This window comes from Spodoptera frugiperda, chromosome 8 (assembly GCF_023101765.2).
Source record: "Spodoptera frugiperda isolate SF20-4 chromosome 8, AGI-APGP_CSIRO_Sfru_2.0, whole genome shotgun sequence".
Taxonomy (NCBI): Eukaryota; Metazoa; Arthropoda; class Insecta; order Lepidoptera; family Noctuidae; genus Spodoptera; species Spodoptera frugiperda.
Window position 1 is genome coordinate 8,314,799 of NC_064219.1, and position 17,863 is coordinate 8,332,661.

The 17,863-nt window shown below is 35.2% G+C and overlaps 1 protein-coding gene across 1 annotated transcript in view; it reads left to right on the forward strand.

Moving 5' to 3' along the window:
• The window catches only part of LOC118275515 (uncharacterized), a 197,660-nt gene that overhangs the window by 170,004 nt on the left and 9,793 nt on the right, over nt 1–17,863 (forward strand). Inside the window, exons 3-5 of the mRNA XM_035593505.2 lie at nt 12,367–12,566; nt 13,302–13,406; nt 14,393–14,475. Coding sequence (XP_035449398.2) covers nt 12,367–12,566; nt 13,302–13,406; nt 14,393–14,475 — 388 coding nt within the window. The remainder of the gene's footprint in view (nt 1–12,366; nt 12,567–13,301; nt 13,407–14,392; nt 14,476–17,863) is intronic.

Consider the following 17,863-nt stretch of genomic DNA (forward strand, 5'->3'; position numbering starts at 1 on the left):
GAGGTTACTGGAGGCCCAATTACACCATCCCCAATCTTCTTTATCCCTGATGCTCCAACAATATTTAAATTATTAATCTCCAAAACACCGGCAACGCACTTGTAACGTCTCTGGTGTTTCGGGTGTCTATGGGTGGCGCCGATTGCTTACCATCAGGTGAACCGTCTGCTCGTTTACTGGCTTATACCATAAAAAATAACCTCATTTACCGACCTACTCATTCTAATAACGCTTTATTTTCACATCAGAGCTTCAACTATTTGTAAAGATAAAAACACAACCCTTCCGCCTCATAAATAAAGGCGCCATTTTCTGAAAATTGCATTTCAAACAAAAAAAGAAGTAGCTCGAGCTAAAGCGAGCGATCGTAAATAATTATCGGCTTACAAAGTGTGAAAATATTAGTTTATCATCCTCTTTGTGTATTATTTTTTCGTAGTTATAAAAGCTCTCTAGAGTATTCCGCAGTGCGGTGTGTTTTGTACATTATTTATTTTGTTAGAACACAATTTTTTATCACCTACTATGTAATATAATAACTTAATAATGTTTCATCAAGGAGATCGTTAGTTTAAATGTGGTAGTTACCTACCAACCAGTCGAAATGTGGTTGTGAAATTGTGTTTATATACTGCTTAACATCTTGTTACATTGATGTAGTTAGATATTGATGTAATAGTATATTTTAATGACTGTCGTGGTGAGTTCTCGTGCCTGAGAATGCGGGTTCGAAACCTACCAACGGCAAAGTACCAATGTGACTTTTTCCAAGTTATATGTACTTTCTAAGATTTACTTCTACTTACTTTACTTTACTTTCTAAGACACCATTGATAAACAGTGAAGGAAAACATCGTAAGGAAATCTGAGCTTATAATTTCAAATTAAAGGAAATCGCCAACCCGCATTGACCAAGCGTGTATGAGAAGAGGCCTTTGGTCAGCAGTGGCCCATTTACGAGTCCAGGTTGTTGATGTGATAATAGCATAGAACTATAGATAGTAAATTATAATAAGCATTTTTTTGTTTAATTTAAACCATTTTCCTTTGTTATAATTAAATACAGAAACTAACCATAAAGGAAACTAATCATAAATGTGGAATCAAAAGCTACCAAATCGGTAAATACAGTATGTTTGATAATATGCGCGTATTTGATCATAATGACCCATAAACGCGAGTATTACCAGCATAGAAGCGAATTATCAGGGTTACTACTGTTTTATAGGTCCATAAAGTGTGGTAAATGTAGTTATGTCAACCTACATTATAATGATTACCTACATAACTCGTTATTTGTTGTATATGCATATATATAGGGACATTACTATATTATGAATAAACATATTTTTTATAGTTGCCCTACACTAGGATTTTCTTCTGTATCGTCGGTCTGTTTATAAATATATAAGTTCATTTACACATGACACCCAGAACAAAAACAACAATTTGTGGATCACACAAAGAGTTGCTTCGTGCGGGCGTGTCAATGACGGGTATGTCAACCCTGCTAAAGGGACCGAGATGAAATTAATTGGAATAGGGGTAGATTATAGTCTGAAATAACAGATAGGCCACTTCTTATCCTATGGAAATGTGGGCAAAGACATAAACAAAGCAACTACCTGCTCTGTTTTTCAGTAGTTTGACATAAAACAACGTCATGCCTTTTATCCAAGAAGGGGTAGACAGAAGTGCTCATTACGACAATTAGTTTGACATAGATATGTAAATCTAGTTTCCTTAGCAAACACTACATATCAAAAGATCACCATTACACTTATGAGGTACCGTAACATCTGCCTCTACTACACACATATAAAATATCTTGGGTAATACCGAAGTGTATCCCATAAAATATATGTTAACAATTTCCTTATAAGTCCTACCATGTCTGATATAGCACGCTATTTCCGAAAATCTTTAGATTTATTTGCTGTATTCTTGCTTTATGACTCCATAAGTATGTATATACTGTTCCATGGATAGATATATCTAGGCTTATGTTTGTATATACAAGTAAAATACTAGACAACTTAGTTTATCATGTCGTCAGTAATTAAGTTTCAACGAGACAAAAATGGAGAGTACACTAACAATACATTAGATTTAAAAAAATATTCCGCTTATAGATGTATTTTTAGCTTTCTGAGTGCAGCACCGCCCTCTCGCTCGCAATTAATGCTCATGCAACATAAAACACACATTAGATGATACACGTTATGCACAATGCACATCTGCCTATCCCTTTAAAGATTACAAGACGTGATGTTATGTACATTTGAAGTAAACGTCTTGGTTTGGCTTCGAAGCTCGACAAGAAATGATATGCTGGCACCATCCCAACTGGTGACACATAAAACTTGCATACTATTACGACTTCTGGCTTTCCTTGCGCTTACATAAATATTGAAGTTGGCATCCGCAGTTCTTGAAATAATGTTTTTTATACACTACTCACTTACTTACATTTTTTATGAAGTGCATCGTTGGGTCTTATTGCCGAGTTATTTTCATAAAAATTCTACAATCACAATTATCTAAAACCTCTTGCTAGACTAATGATCCACTGCGTACTGCCTAGCTGAAGTTATGAAGGCTCCGGCTCGAGGAGCAGGAGTAGGAACGGGGTGGTTTTTAGTCAAGAGTCTGACACTCCCTCTCGCTTCGCCCAAGTTGGAATAAGTCATTGGATGATTTTCTTCCGCAAAAATTAATAACTGATGTCAACTCAAAATATCTGGACTTATCTAGTTTTTTTACGGAAACTCCATTAAACTAATGTAAGCATCAGGAGTTGAGGATACTCTCTTCTCTCATTCTTAAGGAACGGCTACCAAAACTCGACAAAAATCATGTTAGGCAAAATACAAAAAAACAAAATAGCGGTTTTTTTTGCGTCGTCCAGAAATCCTCATCATAGCATTCAACTCAATATCCCATACTGCACAATCACACTAAGAATAATTACACAAACTCCTAAACAAGATACTCAAATCGATATTATGGGAGAACCACATTAATTATACACGCTGTAGTGGTGCTACTGGATCTCAGTTTGTGGTCGTGTCGAGTAGACTAGAGTTAACTGACGGGGTTTTAGCTCGTACATATCTAACGATGGATCGTTATGTTCATTTCTCATCTCGAGTAAGTTGATCGTGATTTTAATTAAGCTACATCACGCCTTATATCCCTCAAGGGGTAGGCAGAGGTGCACATTACGGCACATTATGTAATGCCGCTATACACTTTTTATTATTTGTGTTATAAGGCCTATGTAATAGGGGGTGATTTTAATTAATTGTGAAATTTATTAATACAGTTGTTGGAAAATAGGTTGCTGAATACCGTAACGCAAGTTTGATTTTACGTGGAGATTTTCGTGCGTGGGTATGATCTGGTGAAAGATATACAGTGGACATTAGAATGAGATAAAACTTATATAAAAAACAAAGAAAACTGAAATTTGTTCACTATATTGTGTTACGGATAACAAAATAAGTGAGGAGTAACAAAAATTCGAGATAGGTAGGTACATTAAAGTGTTCAAGAAAAAACATTAATACTAAACAAGTATTCTTGGAACACCCAATTTTCATCAGTCCTACAAGAAGTTCCGAGAAATAGCAAACGAGCCTGTTTATTATACAAAGGGCACAAATCCGTAACACGTGTTGATAACCACGTCAATATTGTAGGTAAATATTAAATACCCATTGTACTCAAATTACCATTACAATGTATAAGTGTTTTATGTATGTGTGCAATAAAGTATAAAAAAATACCTAATACTTTATGTAACTGATAGGACCCTGCTAGACACATGACATTTAAATGCCAGCGTAGTGAATGGAGTCAAAATAATAGTCTTATCTAAGATTGACATAATGTATTTTTTTATATACTTGATCGAATGTCAATGTCGATCCCATACATTGACATTACTACCCACTCGCTTACCTAGCTTTTAAATGACATTTGTCTTTAGGCAGATTAGGACTGGGATGTCAGATTTCTGGTATTCATTTGGTTATCTGTCGGTAGCAATCAAATTCAGCCTTGCGTACAAAACGGTTTGGGCATTTGTCTTAGAAATCTAATTTCCTTATTTTTGTCTATTTTGTATTAAGATTAGATAGATATCTAGATAGATTATATATTAGATATATATTATACGATTGGCCTAAGGTACTTTGTATATGACTGCTATTTTCATTGTACAATATTACTGTATTTATGTTGGTAACATTAAATAAATAAATTAACTGCCACGTTAACTGCCACGTAGGTCACCGGTGACCTACGTTAGTGGAGGATTTGCCTTCAACAGTTTTCTGATGGCAGTTAAAGGTTTAACATCATATATTTATTTATGAAAATTCTCAGCTACGAAAGGACCAATAATGTATATAGAAACTACCTCCACAAATCTTAAGAGAAATAGTACGAAACTTGTTAACGAAACCAAATTAAATCGCAATTAATTTCTCTGGCCACCACAGAACAAACCGCCCTCATAAAGTTGTGTGCAGTCAGCAGGAGTGCTTAGCTTATCAGTAATTACCTCTGAGAGGTTTGTCTCTTCCTAATCTCCTGTCCCATCTCAAGTCATTACGGTTTCGCAGTTGGTAAGATCATTATATACGCGAGGTTTGTATGTTTGTGTTTACAAGGAAATCACCTGCAATGATGTTCTGGCAATTTGTACTAAGATGTTTTAAGATCTAATGAGATGAAAATATTACAATGACTGGTGAATTAGAATTAAGTTGAGCTCATGTGCATGTAATGGGAGACGTAGTTCAAAAAGGTAGGTAAAAATAAAACTCTTTGGAACCTACGACTTTAAGCTTGCTACTTTACCTATGATTAAGAATTATATATCTTGTCATTGCGATAGAGAATAGATAGTGGAATGGCACAAATTATGATTTTATAGCTGGTACATACTTATTGGCTGAGTACGTACGTATTTATTGACTGTAGATTGGCGCAGATGTGCAACCGGTGCCGTGCAACGTGTAGCGGGTTTGATTCCCGCACGACGCAACTCTGAATGATCCAAAAAGTGTTGTTTCGTGCCATGTATTCAGAGTTTTTGTATCTTTACCAACATACGTTAGCGTTTACAAAAATACAAGCTAAATAATTGTCGTACATATGCATATAAACGAAGTTAGCTCAATTGTTTTATAAAATGAATCCAATCAGAATTTAAAAAATCCACTTTCTCTTTACGTTAAGCTGAGACAAAAAAACCTTATTGTTGCAAAGCATGATGTAGTAAACTGCGATACTAAAATCCAATCGCTTTAGGCTTTTAGTGTTCATCTCATGAATACTAATTCTAGAAACGTCTGCCTACACGATTATGGGCCTAGAACGATTGCCTAATACAGATAAAATTCACAAGCCTTGTGTTTCCTACTTGTACTGTGTTTTTGGTGACAACCCTGTTTTGGATATTTTTATATTTCGTTGATAAAATTAAATGATTGTCTTGTTGATCGAGTAACACACAACTGAATGTGGGATTTTGGCTACAATTCTTAATCGTTTAGTTTTAGTTATGGCAACACACGCCATCAGATTTGCTGAAGTAATGAAGCAATCATTATGTTAGGTGTTGATGACCGCTTACTATAAAGTAATCCATCTACTCGTTTACATTGGTTTACATTTAAAGACCAGGTGATCCGTCTGCTTATACGAATCAATAACGGACAATCAAAGTTAATCCCGTTTTCCGTAAATAGGCAGAAAGTACATAATATAATATTTGAGATATTTTAAATTATGGCCTACAACTTAGCTTGATAGCTTCTCTACTATAAAAAAACATCCTAAATCATTTGTATTTCTGTGGAATATCCAGAATACCTGTACAGTTCAACTCCCAAGATAATGTTCATAAAATACTGTATTCAAAATTCACCCGAGCAGTTTTCACGAGAGCAATTTTCAAGCAATTGCATGGTGCCCTGATGCCCCAAGGCAATGCAATATTGAAACTGTTTGGTACTTTATTTATTTCTTTAATATTTATACTCCAGATCACAGTTTTGTTTATTTTTAAATGGAACCTGATTATCTGGAATGTAATGAAAAGAGAAGTAATCGAAAAGAAGATAACCATCAAAGAAAAAACATAGTTAGATGGTCTAAAACACACGACTACATGGTCGGTGCGGTGACTGGGTAACCGGCTAATTTCTTGTTTTCTTGCTTTCCATTCCTCCTCGGAGTAATCTCTCTTTGTGTGATCTCCAGATTGTTGTTTTCGATCTGGATGTGATATGTATACTTGTCTGTTTGTAAACGCACCCACGACACTGGATAGAATACTAATGTGAGGCAACGTTTAAAAAAACAGCATTAGCACAAACTTAAACCTGATATAAATGTCTTTTCTTTTGCTTCTGTTCAATTTACAAGTTCAGTTCTAAATAATAAAAGAGAACGACGAAACAAATGCAAATCATTACGCCATAAATTGAAACGCATGTCAGCAGTTCCATGCACTCAAGTGAGGTTTGAAGGTTTTTTTGTTACCTCATAAAGTAACTTTGAGGTTTCCGTGAGCCCTCACATTTATCACGAGTGGGCCGGAAGGGTCTGAGTTTAGCATCGTCACTCTGATGCATTACGTACACATAAACTTTTACCTTTTTATAAAACAACGCTTAACTCGTTCATGTAGCAAACTGCCAAGAAAACGATTTCGGGTTTGATTTTTGGGTTATTCGATTATAGATGTTGTGTGCTCTTGAAAGTTAGGTTGATTTAATATTTAACTTTTAAAATATGTTTTAATACCCAAAACTTAAAACGATATCTACCATTACGTAAGCAAGTACTTATAGTTTGTTTTTATTTATTTTTAATAATAAATTTATACAATTTTAAACATTTAAAGTATAAAGAGCAGTAGCCCACTAGTAATGGGCTCCAGATAGAGGAATTTCTGGACTATACGTGTCCAGAAGTTGCTTGTTTTCTGCATCATCCAATCATCTAAGGGTTATTTAAACATAACATCTAGTTGACGTTAGCCTATTTAGCTGTTGGTCGCGGCTTTTGGCTATGAAGCCATTGGTAGATACGACTATCGGCACAATGAATCATTGCTGAATCTACATTATAATATAATTTATATTATAGTTATCATCATGAAACCGGCATCGGTGAATTGACATAGGTACTATAAATAATATGAGAACGGTTTTATAAGCCTTGTCATATATTATGCCTACTAAGTCACCACAAAAACGTAAATTTATATAATGTAGATACGTATTAACAGTAGATATGTATCTAACGTATTAACATTAGCGAAATATTTGTAGAAATATTTATTTAAATTCACGAATTATAAGGTTTCTCATTCAATATTCAGACCACGCAGCTGGTCGTTCCACTGCGACTGATTGTATCGTTCCCAGGAGTGAATACCGCATAAATACTAATCTAATATATTTTATAAAAAATATAATCTGATGTCACCTTTATAAATACGAGAGTATCGGGGCCCAAAGAGTCGTAAAGTAGATGAACTGCTTATACAACAAAATGCGATAAAATTACATTGTTTGCTATACCTACCTATGTTTGCGATCTATTCCTGCGTTTTCTTGATGAAAATTTATTCTCTTGTGCCTACACTGAACCTATATAATAGGGTAGATAACTAATTTGTCTTTTAATGTCCGTCTGATTTCTTATTTTCTTACGAAAACAAGTAATTTCGACAATTTATTGGTTTGAAATATAGCATGACGACACTTTTACATACGTTTTAAACTCAATAGTGACATTGTTAGTTCCCACTCCCAGTTTTCTTATACGATAAAATAAAGAAATACGTGTCTAAAATTTTGTTGCATTACCTAGTTGACGGACTAAATAAAGTTTTAATTGTTATACGCCGTCATCGTCGTTTCGTCGATAGGAAATGCCTCATCTAGTTATTTAAGAGATTGACATGTATAAGTGTTATTTTATAACCTATTTGCAAAATAAATATCATTTATCATTTATTATCATTTATCATCATTCCTATTGAAAGGGAGAAAAAAGCATACAAAACAATATTTTTTGTAGGAAAATTAATACGTTTTGCTACAATTTCAACAAATGTTATGTAGTTACCTATATACTTTACGTACCTAATTTCCTCTTTACTTTGCAAAGGTACATAATATACCTACACATATTGTACTAGCAAATATCACTTAGAAATGTTAGCCCAGTATTTACAAAGGCCGACAAAACCTTTACTTTTACATTGTAATTTTCTTCTGAATGCTTATGTAACAAAGAAATAAGCTGGAAATTAGTTTTAGAACAAAGAAAGGGACTAACTAATATGAGATTTTTTCGTCTGTTATTTTGCTTGAGGTGTTTAGGTTCTGGAGTAATTTCGTTTCAATGGAAGATATGATATTTTGAGTTTCTTAGGTTGTCCCGTAAATAAACTGAATCTAAACTCTATTTGAAAGTATGAAAACAAAAGTAAAATTTTGACAACCTTAATTTCAGTGTCAAATCCCTATACTGACTGAATCATCTTTAAAATTTCATTTGTCTATCATTGGTAGGATTGTACACAAGTATACAAGTAATTGTCTTGTTATGTTTCTGTAGTAAATTGTAGCTGTTATAATGCACCCTTAAATAAATAAATGTACTATGAATCTATCTATTCATGTACGAAGCAGAAATGTACACAGGATAAAGAAGAAAATAAATAAATCCCACAATCTCATTTCAAGGAAACACCGTCTGCTCGATATATAGAAGCAAAGTTATTTTCCAAAAGAGCAGTGGCCAGTGGAAATCCTATATACAGGGAGTCCGTCAAATAAATCCGGTGAGGCTATGTGCGGTCGCCGGGAGTACTTGTTGCGGGTAGCCGCGGGCGAGCAATATCACCGCAGACTTATACCCGGGCCGGCTCGCAGACCTTCCGCCTCACCGGCATCAAAGTGTAGCCTAAACGGGTTCTGTCGTACTGACCCACTAGATCCGCCGCTGCTTTGAAGCTGTATTGGAAGGCAAGGAAGTGTTTTAATTCATAAAGTCGGGTGTTGATTGTGAGTTTGATAAAATTAATAATGTTTCAATGGTGTTACGAGATTCGTATTTAGTTGTAGAAGCTGTACAAATTGGTAAACGAGTTGACGGATCCCCTGATCGGTAAGCAAACGCTGCCCATGGACACCCAAAACACCAGAGGTCTTACAAGTGCGTTGCCGGTCTTTTAGGGCTTAGGAATTTTGGGAAGATTGGAGACTTGCGTTGTGTCTACACAACGCAAGCTTTGTTTCACGTCGGTTTTCTGTGTGGCCTCACTCTAGTCGAATCGGCCCATTCATGCCAAAGCATAGCTCTCCCACACTTGAATAAATAGCTCTCCCACTATAAATTAAATATTAAAATAATTTCAAACCACTCTCTTAAAATTTAAACAATTGATACGTATTCATTCAGTACAACACCAATGTTTTAACAATTAATATGTTTATCCTTGTAGACTAACTAGAATACCTAGAATATTAGAAGTTTCGTATGTTTGTCGATACTAGGTACTAGGTACTTACCTACAAACAATTGAACTGAATATTCTATGCCCTGAGTGCCGGCAAATTGTTTCACATTTACTTTAGAGAGAGAGGTCAATGTGTACCTATGTACTGGAAAACAAGTACTCACAATCTCGTTTCGCTTCGACTACAAAATTTTAGTAGATTGTTAGTTCAACTATTAACAGCTAGAAAAGGTTTGGCTCGCTTTGTTTCTTTGTGATAGTAAAACGTTATAGTTAGGTAAGATGAGGGTTTTTTGGTCCATGCCTGCGTTTATTCCCAACGCAGTTAATGTGGACTTATAATAGCAGAGAATTTGCCTTCAACATTATTATTATCAAGAATTTGCCTGACTCTTTGGTCGAGTGATCGCAAGTGCGATTGCCGGACAACGGGTGTCGGGTTCGATTCCCGGGTCGGCCAAAGTGCAAATGATTTTTTTTTCGAAAAAATCACATAGTGAAAACTGGTTATACATTTTACGCATTACGTGCCGTAATGTGCACCTCTGCCTACTTTTCTGGGGATAAACGGGCGTGAAGGTAAAAAATAATATCGATTTACAAACACGAAGTCTTGAAATATGACAAACCTTCATCTTGATTTACGGACTTGACTACGATACCCCGAGTCAACAGAGAGTCGCGAGGTTGTAACTTAACCACGCCCCACTTTCAATAATAAAGTTATCTATGAACTTAATATATTCAGTAGACGAAGAAAGTTCTCAGCAGAACTAAATTACAGGAATAAATTAATTAACTAACTTATTTCTATCAGCTGCGCGGACACAGATAGCGACAGATGGGTATAATTGTGGAACGAACGAACGAATGCAGAACTTGCAACTGTAACTCACTAGACAGAGAGTACAAATTTAATTAGTCACTTCTTCTTACAAACAAGATTGTGAGTTTACAAGAAAACCTATCTAATTTCTTCCCGTCACAATTTCGTTATAACAAAAATAAACCCCGGCAAAACTTTGCCTCGTGTTACTAAACACACGGGTTTTGTTTTTATTTTTCTTTCGGCGGATCTCGACTGCTCCGAGCATTTACCGCCAAGTCAAACTGAGAGCAGAAATAAATCGAAAAGTTACGGCACAGCGTCGACCACTAGCAGCTTCAAGCTGTGGATTTAAAAGTTTGTGCTAATTAGTAGAGAGGGATTTTAGCAGCATCCATTAAGTTGCCTTTTTGCTAGCGAACTCATAAATAAATTTTAATTTAGAAGCAATATATACAGTTGTTTTAGTTTAAACAAAACAAGAAATATCTGAAATAAATTAAATTATTTTAACAATCAAGCAACGTAATATAGTTATCCTATTTAAATGCTTTATTCGAATTCCAAATATCGAGTTTGATGTTCCTATTGTTAAAATTTACATTAATATTTTATTTTCGAAAAGTTCGTATATTTTTTTTACCATCGAGGCTGAATGGCTTTTGAATTAAAATAAAACTGGCAGCTACTAAAACTGGCTGCTAATAATAAAAAAAATATATAAACGTGGCGCTGTTCGATTTTTGAATTCTGTAATAAAATAATATGTTCGTTTTGCATTTCATTGTTTTTATTAAATACGATTTACGATTTTATTTTACTCAGTGGAAAAGTTATTTGAAATCTTTTTATTTGAAATGGTGTAAAATTAAAATTGATTGATTAATCTACAGACTAGGTATGTACTCTTATATATATTTATTATAAAATCTCAATAAGGATTCACACATGCTTCTCTGAAACAACAAAATGGCGTCTATTAATTTTCTTTAAGCTTTATTATGAATACCACTATATTACAATCCATTAAGGTTTTAATTCCCATAGCATATAATAATGTGAGAGACCAATAAATTGTTTCTAGTGTAACCGTATTCTGAACATTTCTTGATTCATAGTTGCGGTAGCATTGTACATTTTCTGAGACCACATCGCCCAAAAATATAATATTTATTAAACTTATACTTACATATGAAACACGTGTAGATAGAAAGTCTTTGATTATATTATTATTTGATACTATGGTATTATTTATTTCTTTCATATTCATACTTTTGTAGTAACGAAAGTATGAATATTAAATTTGATATTATGTATTAGATTTGTTTCATATTCATACTTTTGTAGTAATATGTTCTCTCCTATTACTACTATTCTGCTCATTCTGAACTTTATACGCCAATTTGCAATACCCTTATAAACGTACACGATACGTTTAACGGTATTTCATACATATACTTTCACAAAAACTCTTTACTTTTTATGGAAACTGAACTTATCTTTATTCCAGGAAAATATTCTCAAATTCCAGGCTGTTTGTTCATTGTTCAAATATTGGCGATTTATTAATAAAAAAATCCCTTTTGTGCACACACGCAGTCACGGCTGCAAGCCTATATTGTTCGTTGCACAATGCCTTATTTTTGAGTTCATTTACCTTGACGTTGCAAGTTGCTCAATCAACTGCTGATCAAGTCATTATTTCCTTGATCTATGAGTATGTAGCTAAGCCGTGGTACATAAGACTAATCCTATGCTGCGTCACATCGGTAATGTATGGAATTAAACTAACTATTTTATTATTACCTATATGGGAAAGAGAGTTCACGTAAATAGCTAGAAAATGAGACTGGGTATCAGCGCTCTCTGATAAACCTAAACCAGCTACGAGGGCTAATTGTAAATTATAGCCAATCTTCTAATGTACAGGAGACCCATAATCTAGTAATAGACTGTTGATGACGATACTTAATTTAGTATTTTTTTATAGGTCCAAAGTCCAATACTGGTGGTGGAGCTGAACCTGAACCGGATAGAAGGCACGCAGCTGCGCGCGCTGGGGCTGCTGGCCGTGTACGGGTTCAACGTGACGTACGAGGTGCGGCCGGCCACGCAGGCGCCGGGGCCCAGCTCCTGCAGCGCCATCGAGTGCCGCCTGCTGGGACACTGCTACGCTAGGCACGATTATCAGTGAGTATTATATACATACATACTGGGGCTGCTGGCCGTGTACGGGTTCAACGTGACGTACGAGGTGCGGCCGGCCACGCAGGCGCCGGGGCCCAGCTCCTGCAGCGCCATCGAGTGCCGCCTGCTGGGACACTGCTATGCTAGGCACGATTATCAGTGAGTATTATATACATACATACTGGGGCTGCTGGCCGTGTACGGGTTCAACGTGACGTACGAGGTGCGGCCGGCCACGCAGGCGCCGGGGCCCAGCTCCTGCAGCGCCATCGAGTGCCGCCTGCTGGGACACTGCTATGCCAGGCATGATTATCAGTGAGTACCTACTACGAATCTGTATACTGGAAATAATTATCTTCTTTTTCTTAGTGTCCTTATTTTAAGTTATTTAGAGTCAGCCATCTTTTTTCATTTTCTAATCGATTCTATTCCTACTAAACTCAGTTTTCTTTAGTACAACAATCTACTACATAATCTACATTTTATTTCGTTGATGTTTCCACACACTGGAAATATCAATACGTAGATTTACGTAGGTATAAGATGTTTAATTTCTCCTAATATAAATGTGCATTATTTTTAAATTTTATTACAGTGCAAATAAATATCCCTATACCTAATGATATTAGACTATGATTAATGTATCTACAATCTACATGTTTTGGCAATGTCCTCATCAAAACATAATGTAGTAAAGTATCTCAACAATTTTTAATTTTAATATTTCCTGTATCACAGGGAGTTTTACTGTTCGTGTTTCGATGGTTACTCCGGCGTGGACTGCGGAGTCGGTCCGCTGTGTCCCACGACCTCCAACATGTGTAAAAATGGCGGCACCTGCAGGTAAGTTTAAATATTATTTCCCTGGACCAATTGGTATTTGTTATATCGTTTAGTTTCTTTTTACATTATAATTGTTTGTTTAACTACAACAAATTATCAGAGGCTTTAGTATCTAGTTACAGTATCACATATTTTATGAAATCGTAAATCTGCCAGACCCGTTTATCACACGAAAATAAAGAGTAGTGAAATACCCCAAAAGCATGATAACGGATCCAGTGGCCTACCCAAGGATGTCATATTACCCCAAGCGGAGTTGTAAAAGGCAATCGTTTGCGTAAAATAAACATCCCGCTGAATCTAATTAAGATTTAGCACCAACCCAACCTAGTTGGAAAAAGGCCAAGAGAAAAATAGGAAAATCCAAAGGTTAAAACCAAATAATAATTTTGGCCTACCAAACGGAAAATATGTTAAAGAAACGCTTTAATAATGCAAGAGCTACTTTTATTTCGTGAGACAAAACCACATGTGGCTAGAGTTCCATTATTTAACCTTTTTGATTTCGTTTTTGTGTGAAGTGACCTTAATTTATTCGGCTCTAGCGCAGAAAAAGGCCTTAAAAATACCTTCTACAAACCCAAAAGCTTTTATTGTTTGCCTAATTCAGGCCAAATCGAATTTCTAGACCGAAATGTCGGGCATATAAAAAGTTTTTTGTATTTTTACATCCCTTCATTTGCATGAATTGTAAAATGTCGTCCAAACCTTAATGTTATTAGACTGAGACAATTTCCATATTAAGTTAAAACTTTTAACTTTTGCCGTCCCAAAATTTTCTAATAAAAACTTATTTTCACGGGTAGGGTAGAAGAACTACAAATATACATACTATATTCTTAGAAGATATATAGAATCAACTTCTAATTCTACTTCTAAGAATATTCTATGGAATTCTACTTCTAAGAATAGTATCTTAAGTATTTCTGAAACTAGGAAATGATTAAATGTTTCCATTTTATTCAATAACAAAAGTGTATCGGCAGACAGATGGGCCCGGCCGCCGTCAGCTGTATCTGCGCGCCCGGCTACACGGGGGACTTGTGCGAGGCCCAGGTAGCAGCGCCTGGTGAGATGTACACATTTTATAAATTACATATCTTTCTTCCTAATTTTGTACAGTACAGATACTAGTAAATCACATACATCCTACAAATTTGGCAGAGATTAGGTGGCAACGCTCTCTAATAAAGAACCATTTCAACTGCGATCTTCAATCCACCTGCTGAGTGTGATAATCTATACATATAATAAAATCGTAGAAAAGTGCTGTCTGTACATTGAAAATAAAAATAAAAAAAATAGCAGGGGTTATTGTTATGTCGATGTCGAACCCAAAAATGTAATTAACTTTTTTTTGTCTGTTTGTCTGTTTGTCTGTTTGTCTGTTTGTCTGTTTGTCTGTTTGTCTGTTTGTCTGTTTGTCTGTTTGTCTGTTTGTCTGTTTGTCTGTTTGTCTGTTTGTCTGTTCGTCTGTGCGCGCTAATCTCAGAAACGGCTGATCCGGGTTGGATGCGGTTTTCACGAATATATTGTGGGATGCTTATATTTACATTTAGTGTTTGTTTCATGTCAATCGGTTCATAAATAAAAAAGTTATGTCAAATTAAAGAATCACGTCGAACATTCTATGCTTATACCATTAATCTCCGCAACTATTTGACGGATTTGGTTGAAATTTCGCACAGATATAGTTTAGAACCTTAGAAAGGACATAGGATTTTATTTTAGTTTTTATTTCAAAAAGCTGTTCCTATACTCCGTAGATAGATGGCGGTGATCGCGCAATGGTGTCACTACAATTGTTCAGTTCATGTTGTTGTTTTAATTCATTGGAAATTTGTTTTTACAAAATAGTAAAAAGCAATGAAAAATATAATATAATACAACTTTTAGTACAAAGAAAACGCTCTAACGGAGTATAGATAATTCTATGTCGATCGTTACACGACTTCGGTTCATGTTATTGTTTTAATTCATCGAAAAAAAGTAAATAAATAGTAATAACCCTTCCTTGGCAGTCGGGTAAAAAGGTATGAAAAAAATAATATAATATCAATATAGTTAAACTTTTAGTACAAAGAAAATGCCCGAACGGAGTATATAAATAATCCAAGTTGTCTTTATCCTCGATAGATGGCGTTGGGATCGAAATAGATCGCGCTATGGTTTCGTTACATTCATTTGGTTGGGTATCGGCCGAGCGCTTCGGTACTATCGTAGAAAAAGTGTATTATCAGTCGTATGATTATTTGTCTGTAGTGGTCCTTAGTGGAGTGCCTGGAGCATTCAAAACCGTAAAACCTCGGATTAGAGTTACAGTGAATGAATTAATATGATCGATGTGGGATATTGTTTTTTAAACTATAAATTGCAATGTTTACCCAAAATTTTTTTGTGCACTCCATTTTTTTATTGTTTAAACAAATTATTATAAAAAAATAATGTTTGACCATATATTTTCACTTTAAACAGTATTTTTTTTTATTTATATGTTAAATCTTACCTGAGTAGACATATAGGAACATTTTTCAAAGATACCTGTGTATAAAAATAGCAGTATCTCGAACAGGTAGAAAAACGTGGAGGGGAGAGCGGAGCGACAGCTGCTATGTACAATGGAACTTCTTGGCCAGTTTAATTATAAATGAAACGCACTTTATTGTGTACATTGAAAAAAATACGGTAATTAATTATGACTAATGAAAAGAAAAAAAAATATTTGTATAAAATCTGTTTATTTAAATATATTACATGGTTGTCTACATCAAATATTTTCTTGTACTTCATCTATCTGTATAATAGGTGAAGTACTGGAACAACTATTTCCGCTGCACTGTAAACATGATACACTGCAGTATAAACTACACTCGCGAGCAACCAAATCGACTCAACCTACCGTGCGTTCCGTACGACTACCGTGCAGACACATTCTGCATTCGGTAGTTAATAAGACTGGCCTCCATTGTTCTATGCTCCAATCGAGGTGTTCTCGGGCAAATTGAATGCGCACTTGGCGATGGCGGGTCGTCAATTTCGGGCCTGTGGTAGGCCGTTTAGAGGTGAGGTTGGCTTCCTTTAACCGTCTCCGTACTGTCCACTCGCTGACAGCCACTCCTCGAGCTCTTCTGAGTTCCTGTTGAACATCGACACCGGTTAAGTGACGATTTCGTAGTGAAGTTGAAATAATAAAACGGTCGTCTCTCTCCGAGGTGGTCCGGTGGCGGCTTATTCTTGGTCTTCGATTGAAGGCACTAGTATCTTGATACTACCTGTACCCTCTTGATACTGCAGATTGGCTCAAACTCAGATGAGCAGCAACTCTTCGCTGACTTAGTCCTTGTTCCAGTAGAGCAACGACTTGAGCGGCTTCTTCTGGTGTCCTATCCAAAATTTTTGGAAATAAAATGAAGCGTTTTTGCGGAGATGTGTACGATCAACTTTCGATAAGCCACAGATAAAGTTAACCTTAATGTGGAGGTTTTATAGGGGTAGTTTGTGTTATAACTTGTTGGAGTCGTAGTGAGCAAATACTCTAGTCCGCTGAATTAAGTTAAATATTTTAAAAAGTACTGATACAATTTTTATAATAATGGTACCAATATAAAGCTGAAGTTGTAAGCTTTCTAATGGTATATCGGTTTTTAAAAGCAATTCAGTATATTTTTAAGAAAACGTCTTCGAATGCGCACATGTAGGTTGAGTCGATTTGGTTGCTCGCGAGTGTAGTTTATACTGCAGTGTATCATGTTTACAGTGCAGCGGAAATAGTTGTTCCAATACTTCACCTATTATACAGATAGATGAAGTACAAGAAAATATTTGATGTAGACAACCATGTAATATATTTAAATAAACAGATTTTGTACAAATATTTTTTTCTTTTCATTAGTCATAATTAATTACCGTATTTTTTTCAATGTACACAATAAAGTGCGTTTCATTTATAATTAAACTGGCCAAGAAGTTCCATTGTACATAGCAGCTGTCGCTCCGCTCTCCCCTCCACGTTTTTCTACCTGTTCGAGATACTGCTATTTTTATACACAGGTATCTTTGAAAAATGTTCCTATATGTCTACTCAGGTAAGATTTAACATATAAATAAAAAAAAATACTGTTTAAAGTGAAAATATATGGTCAAACATTATTTTTTTATAATAATTTGTTTAAACAATAAAAAAATGGAGTGCACAAAAAAATTTTGGGTAAACATTGCAATTTATAGTTTAAAAAACAATATCCCACATCGATCATATTAATTCATTCACTGTAACTCTAATCCGAGGTGAAAACCCCCAGGCGCTCCACTACCTGGTGTTTCGTATATTCTAAATTGGTTTCGTTGTATTTGTCAATTAATAAGTTTATTTGTTGGGTTTTCCTGGTTTTTTGGTTAAACTATTTAACGTAGGTTTAGTTTGATATCGATTATTAGTAGTTACTGTAGTTAGTTTT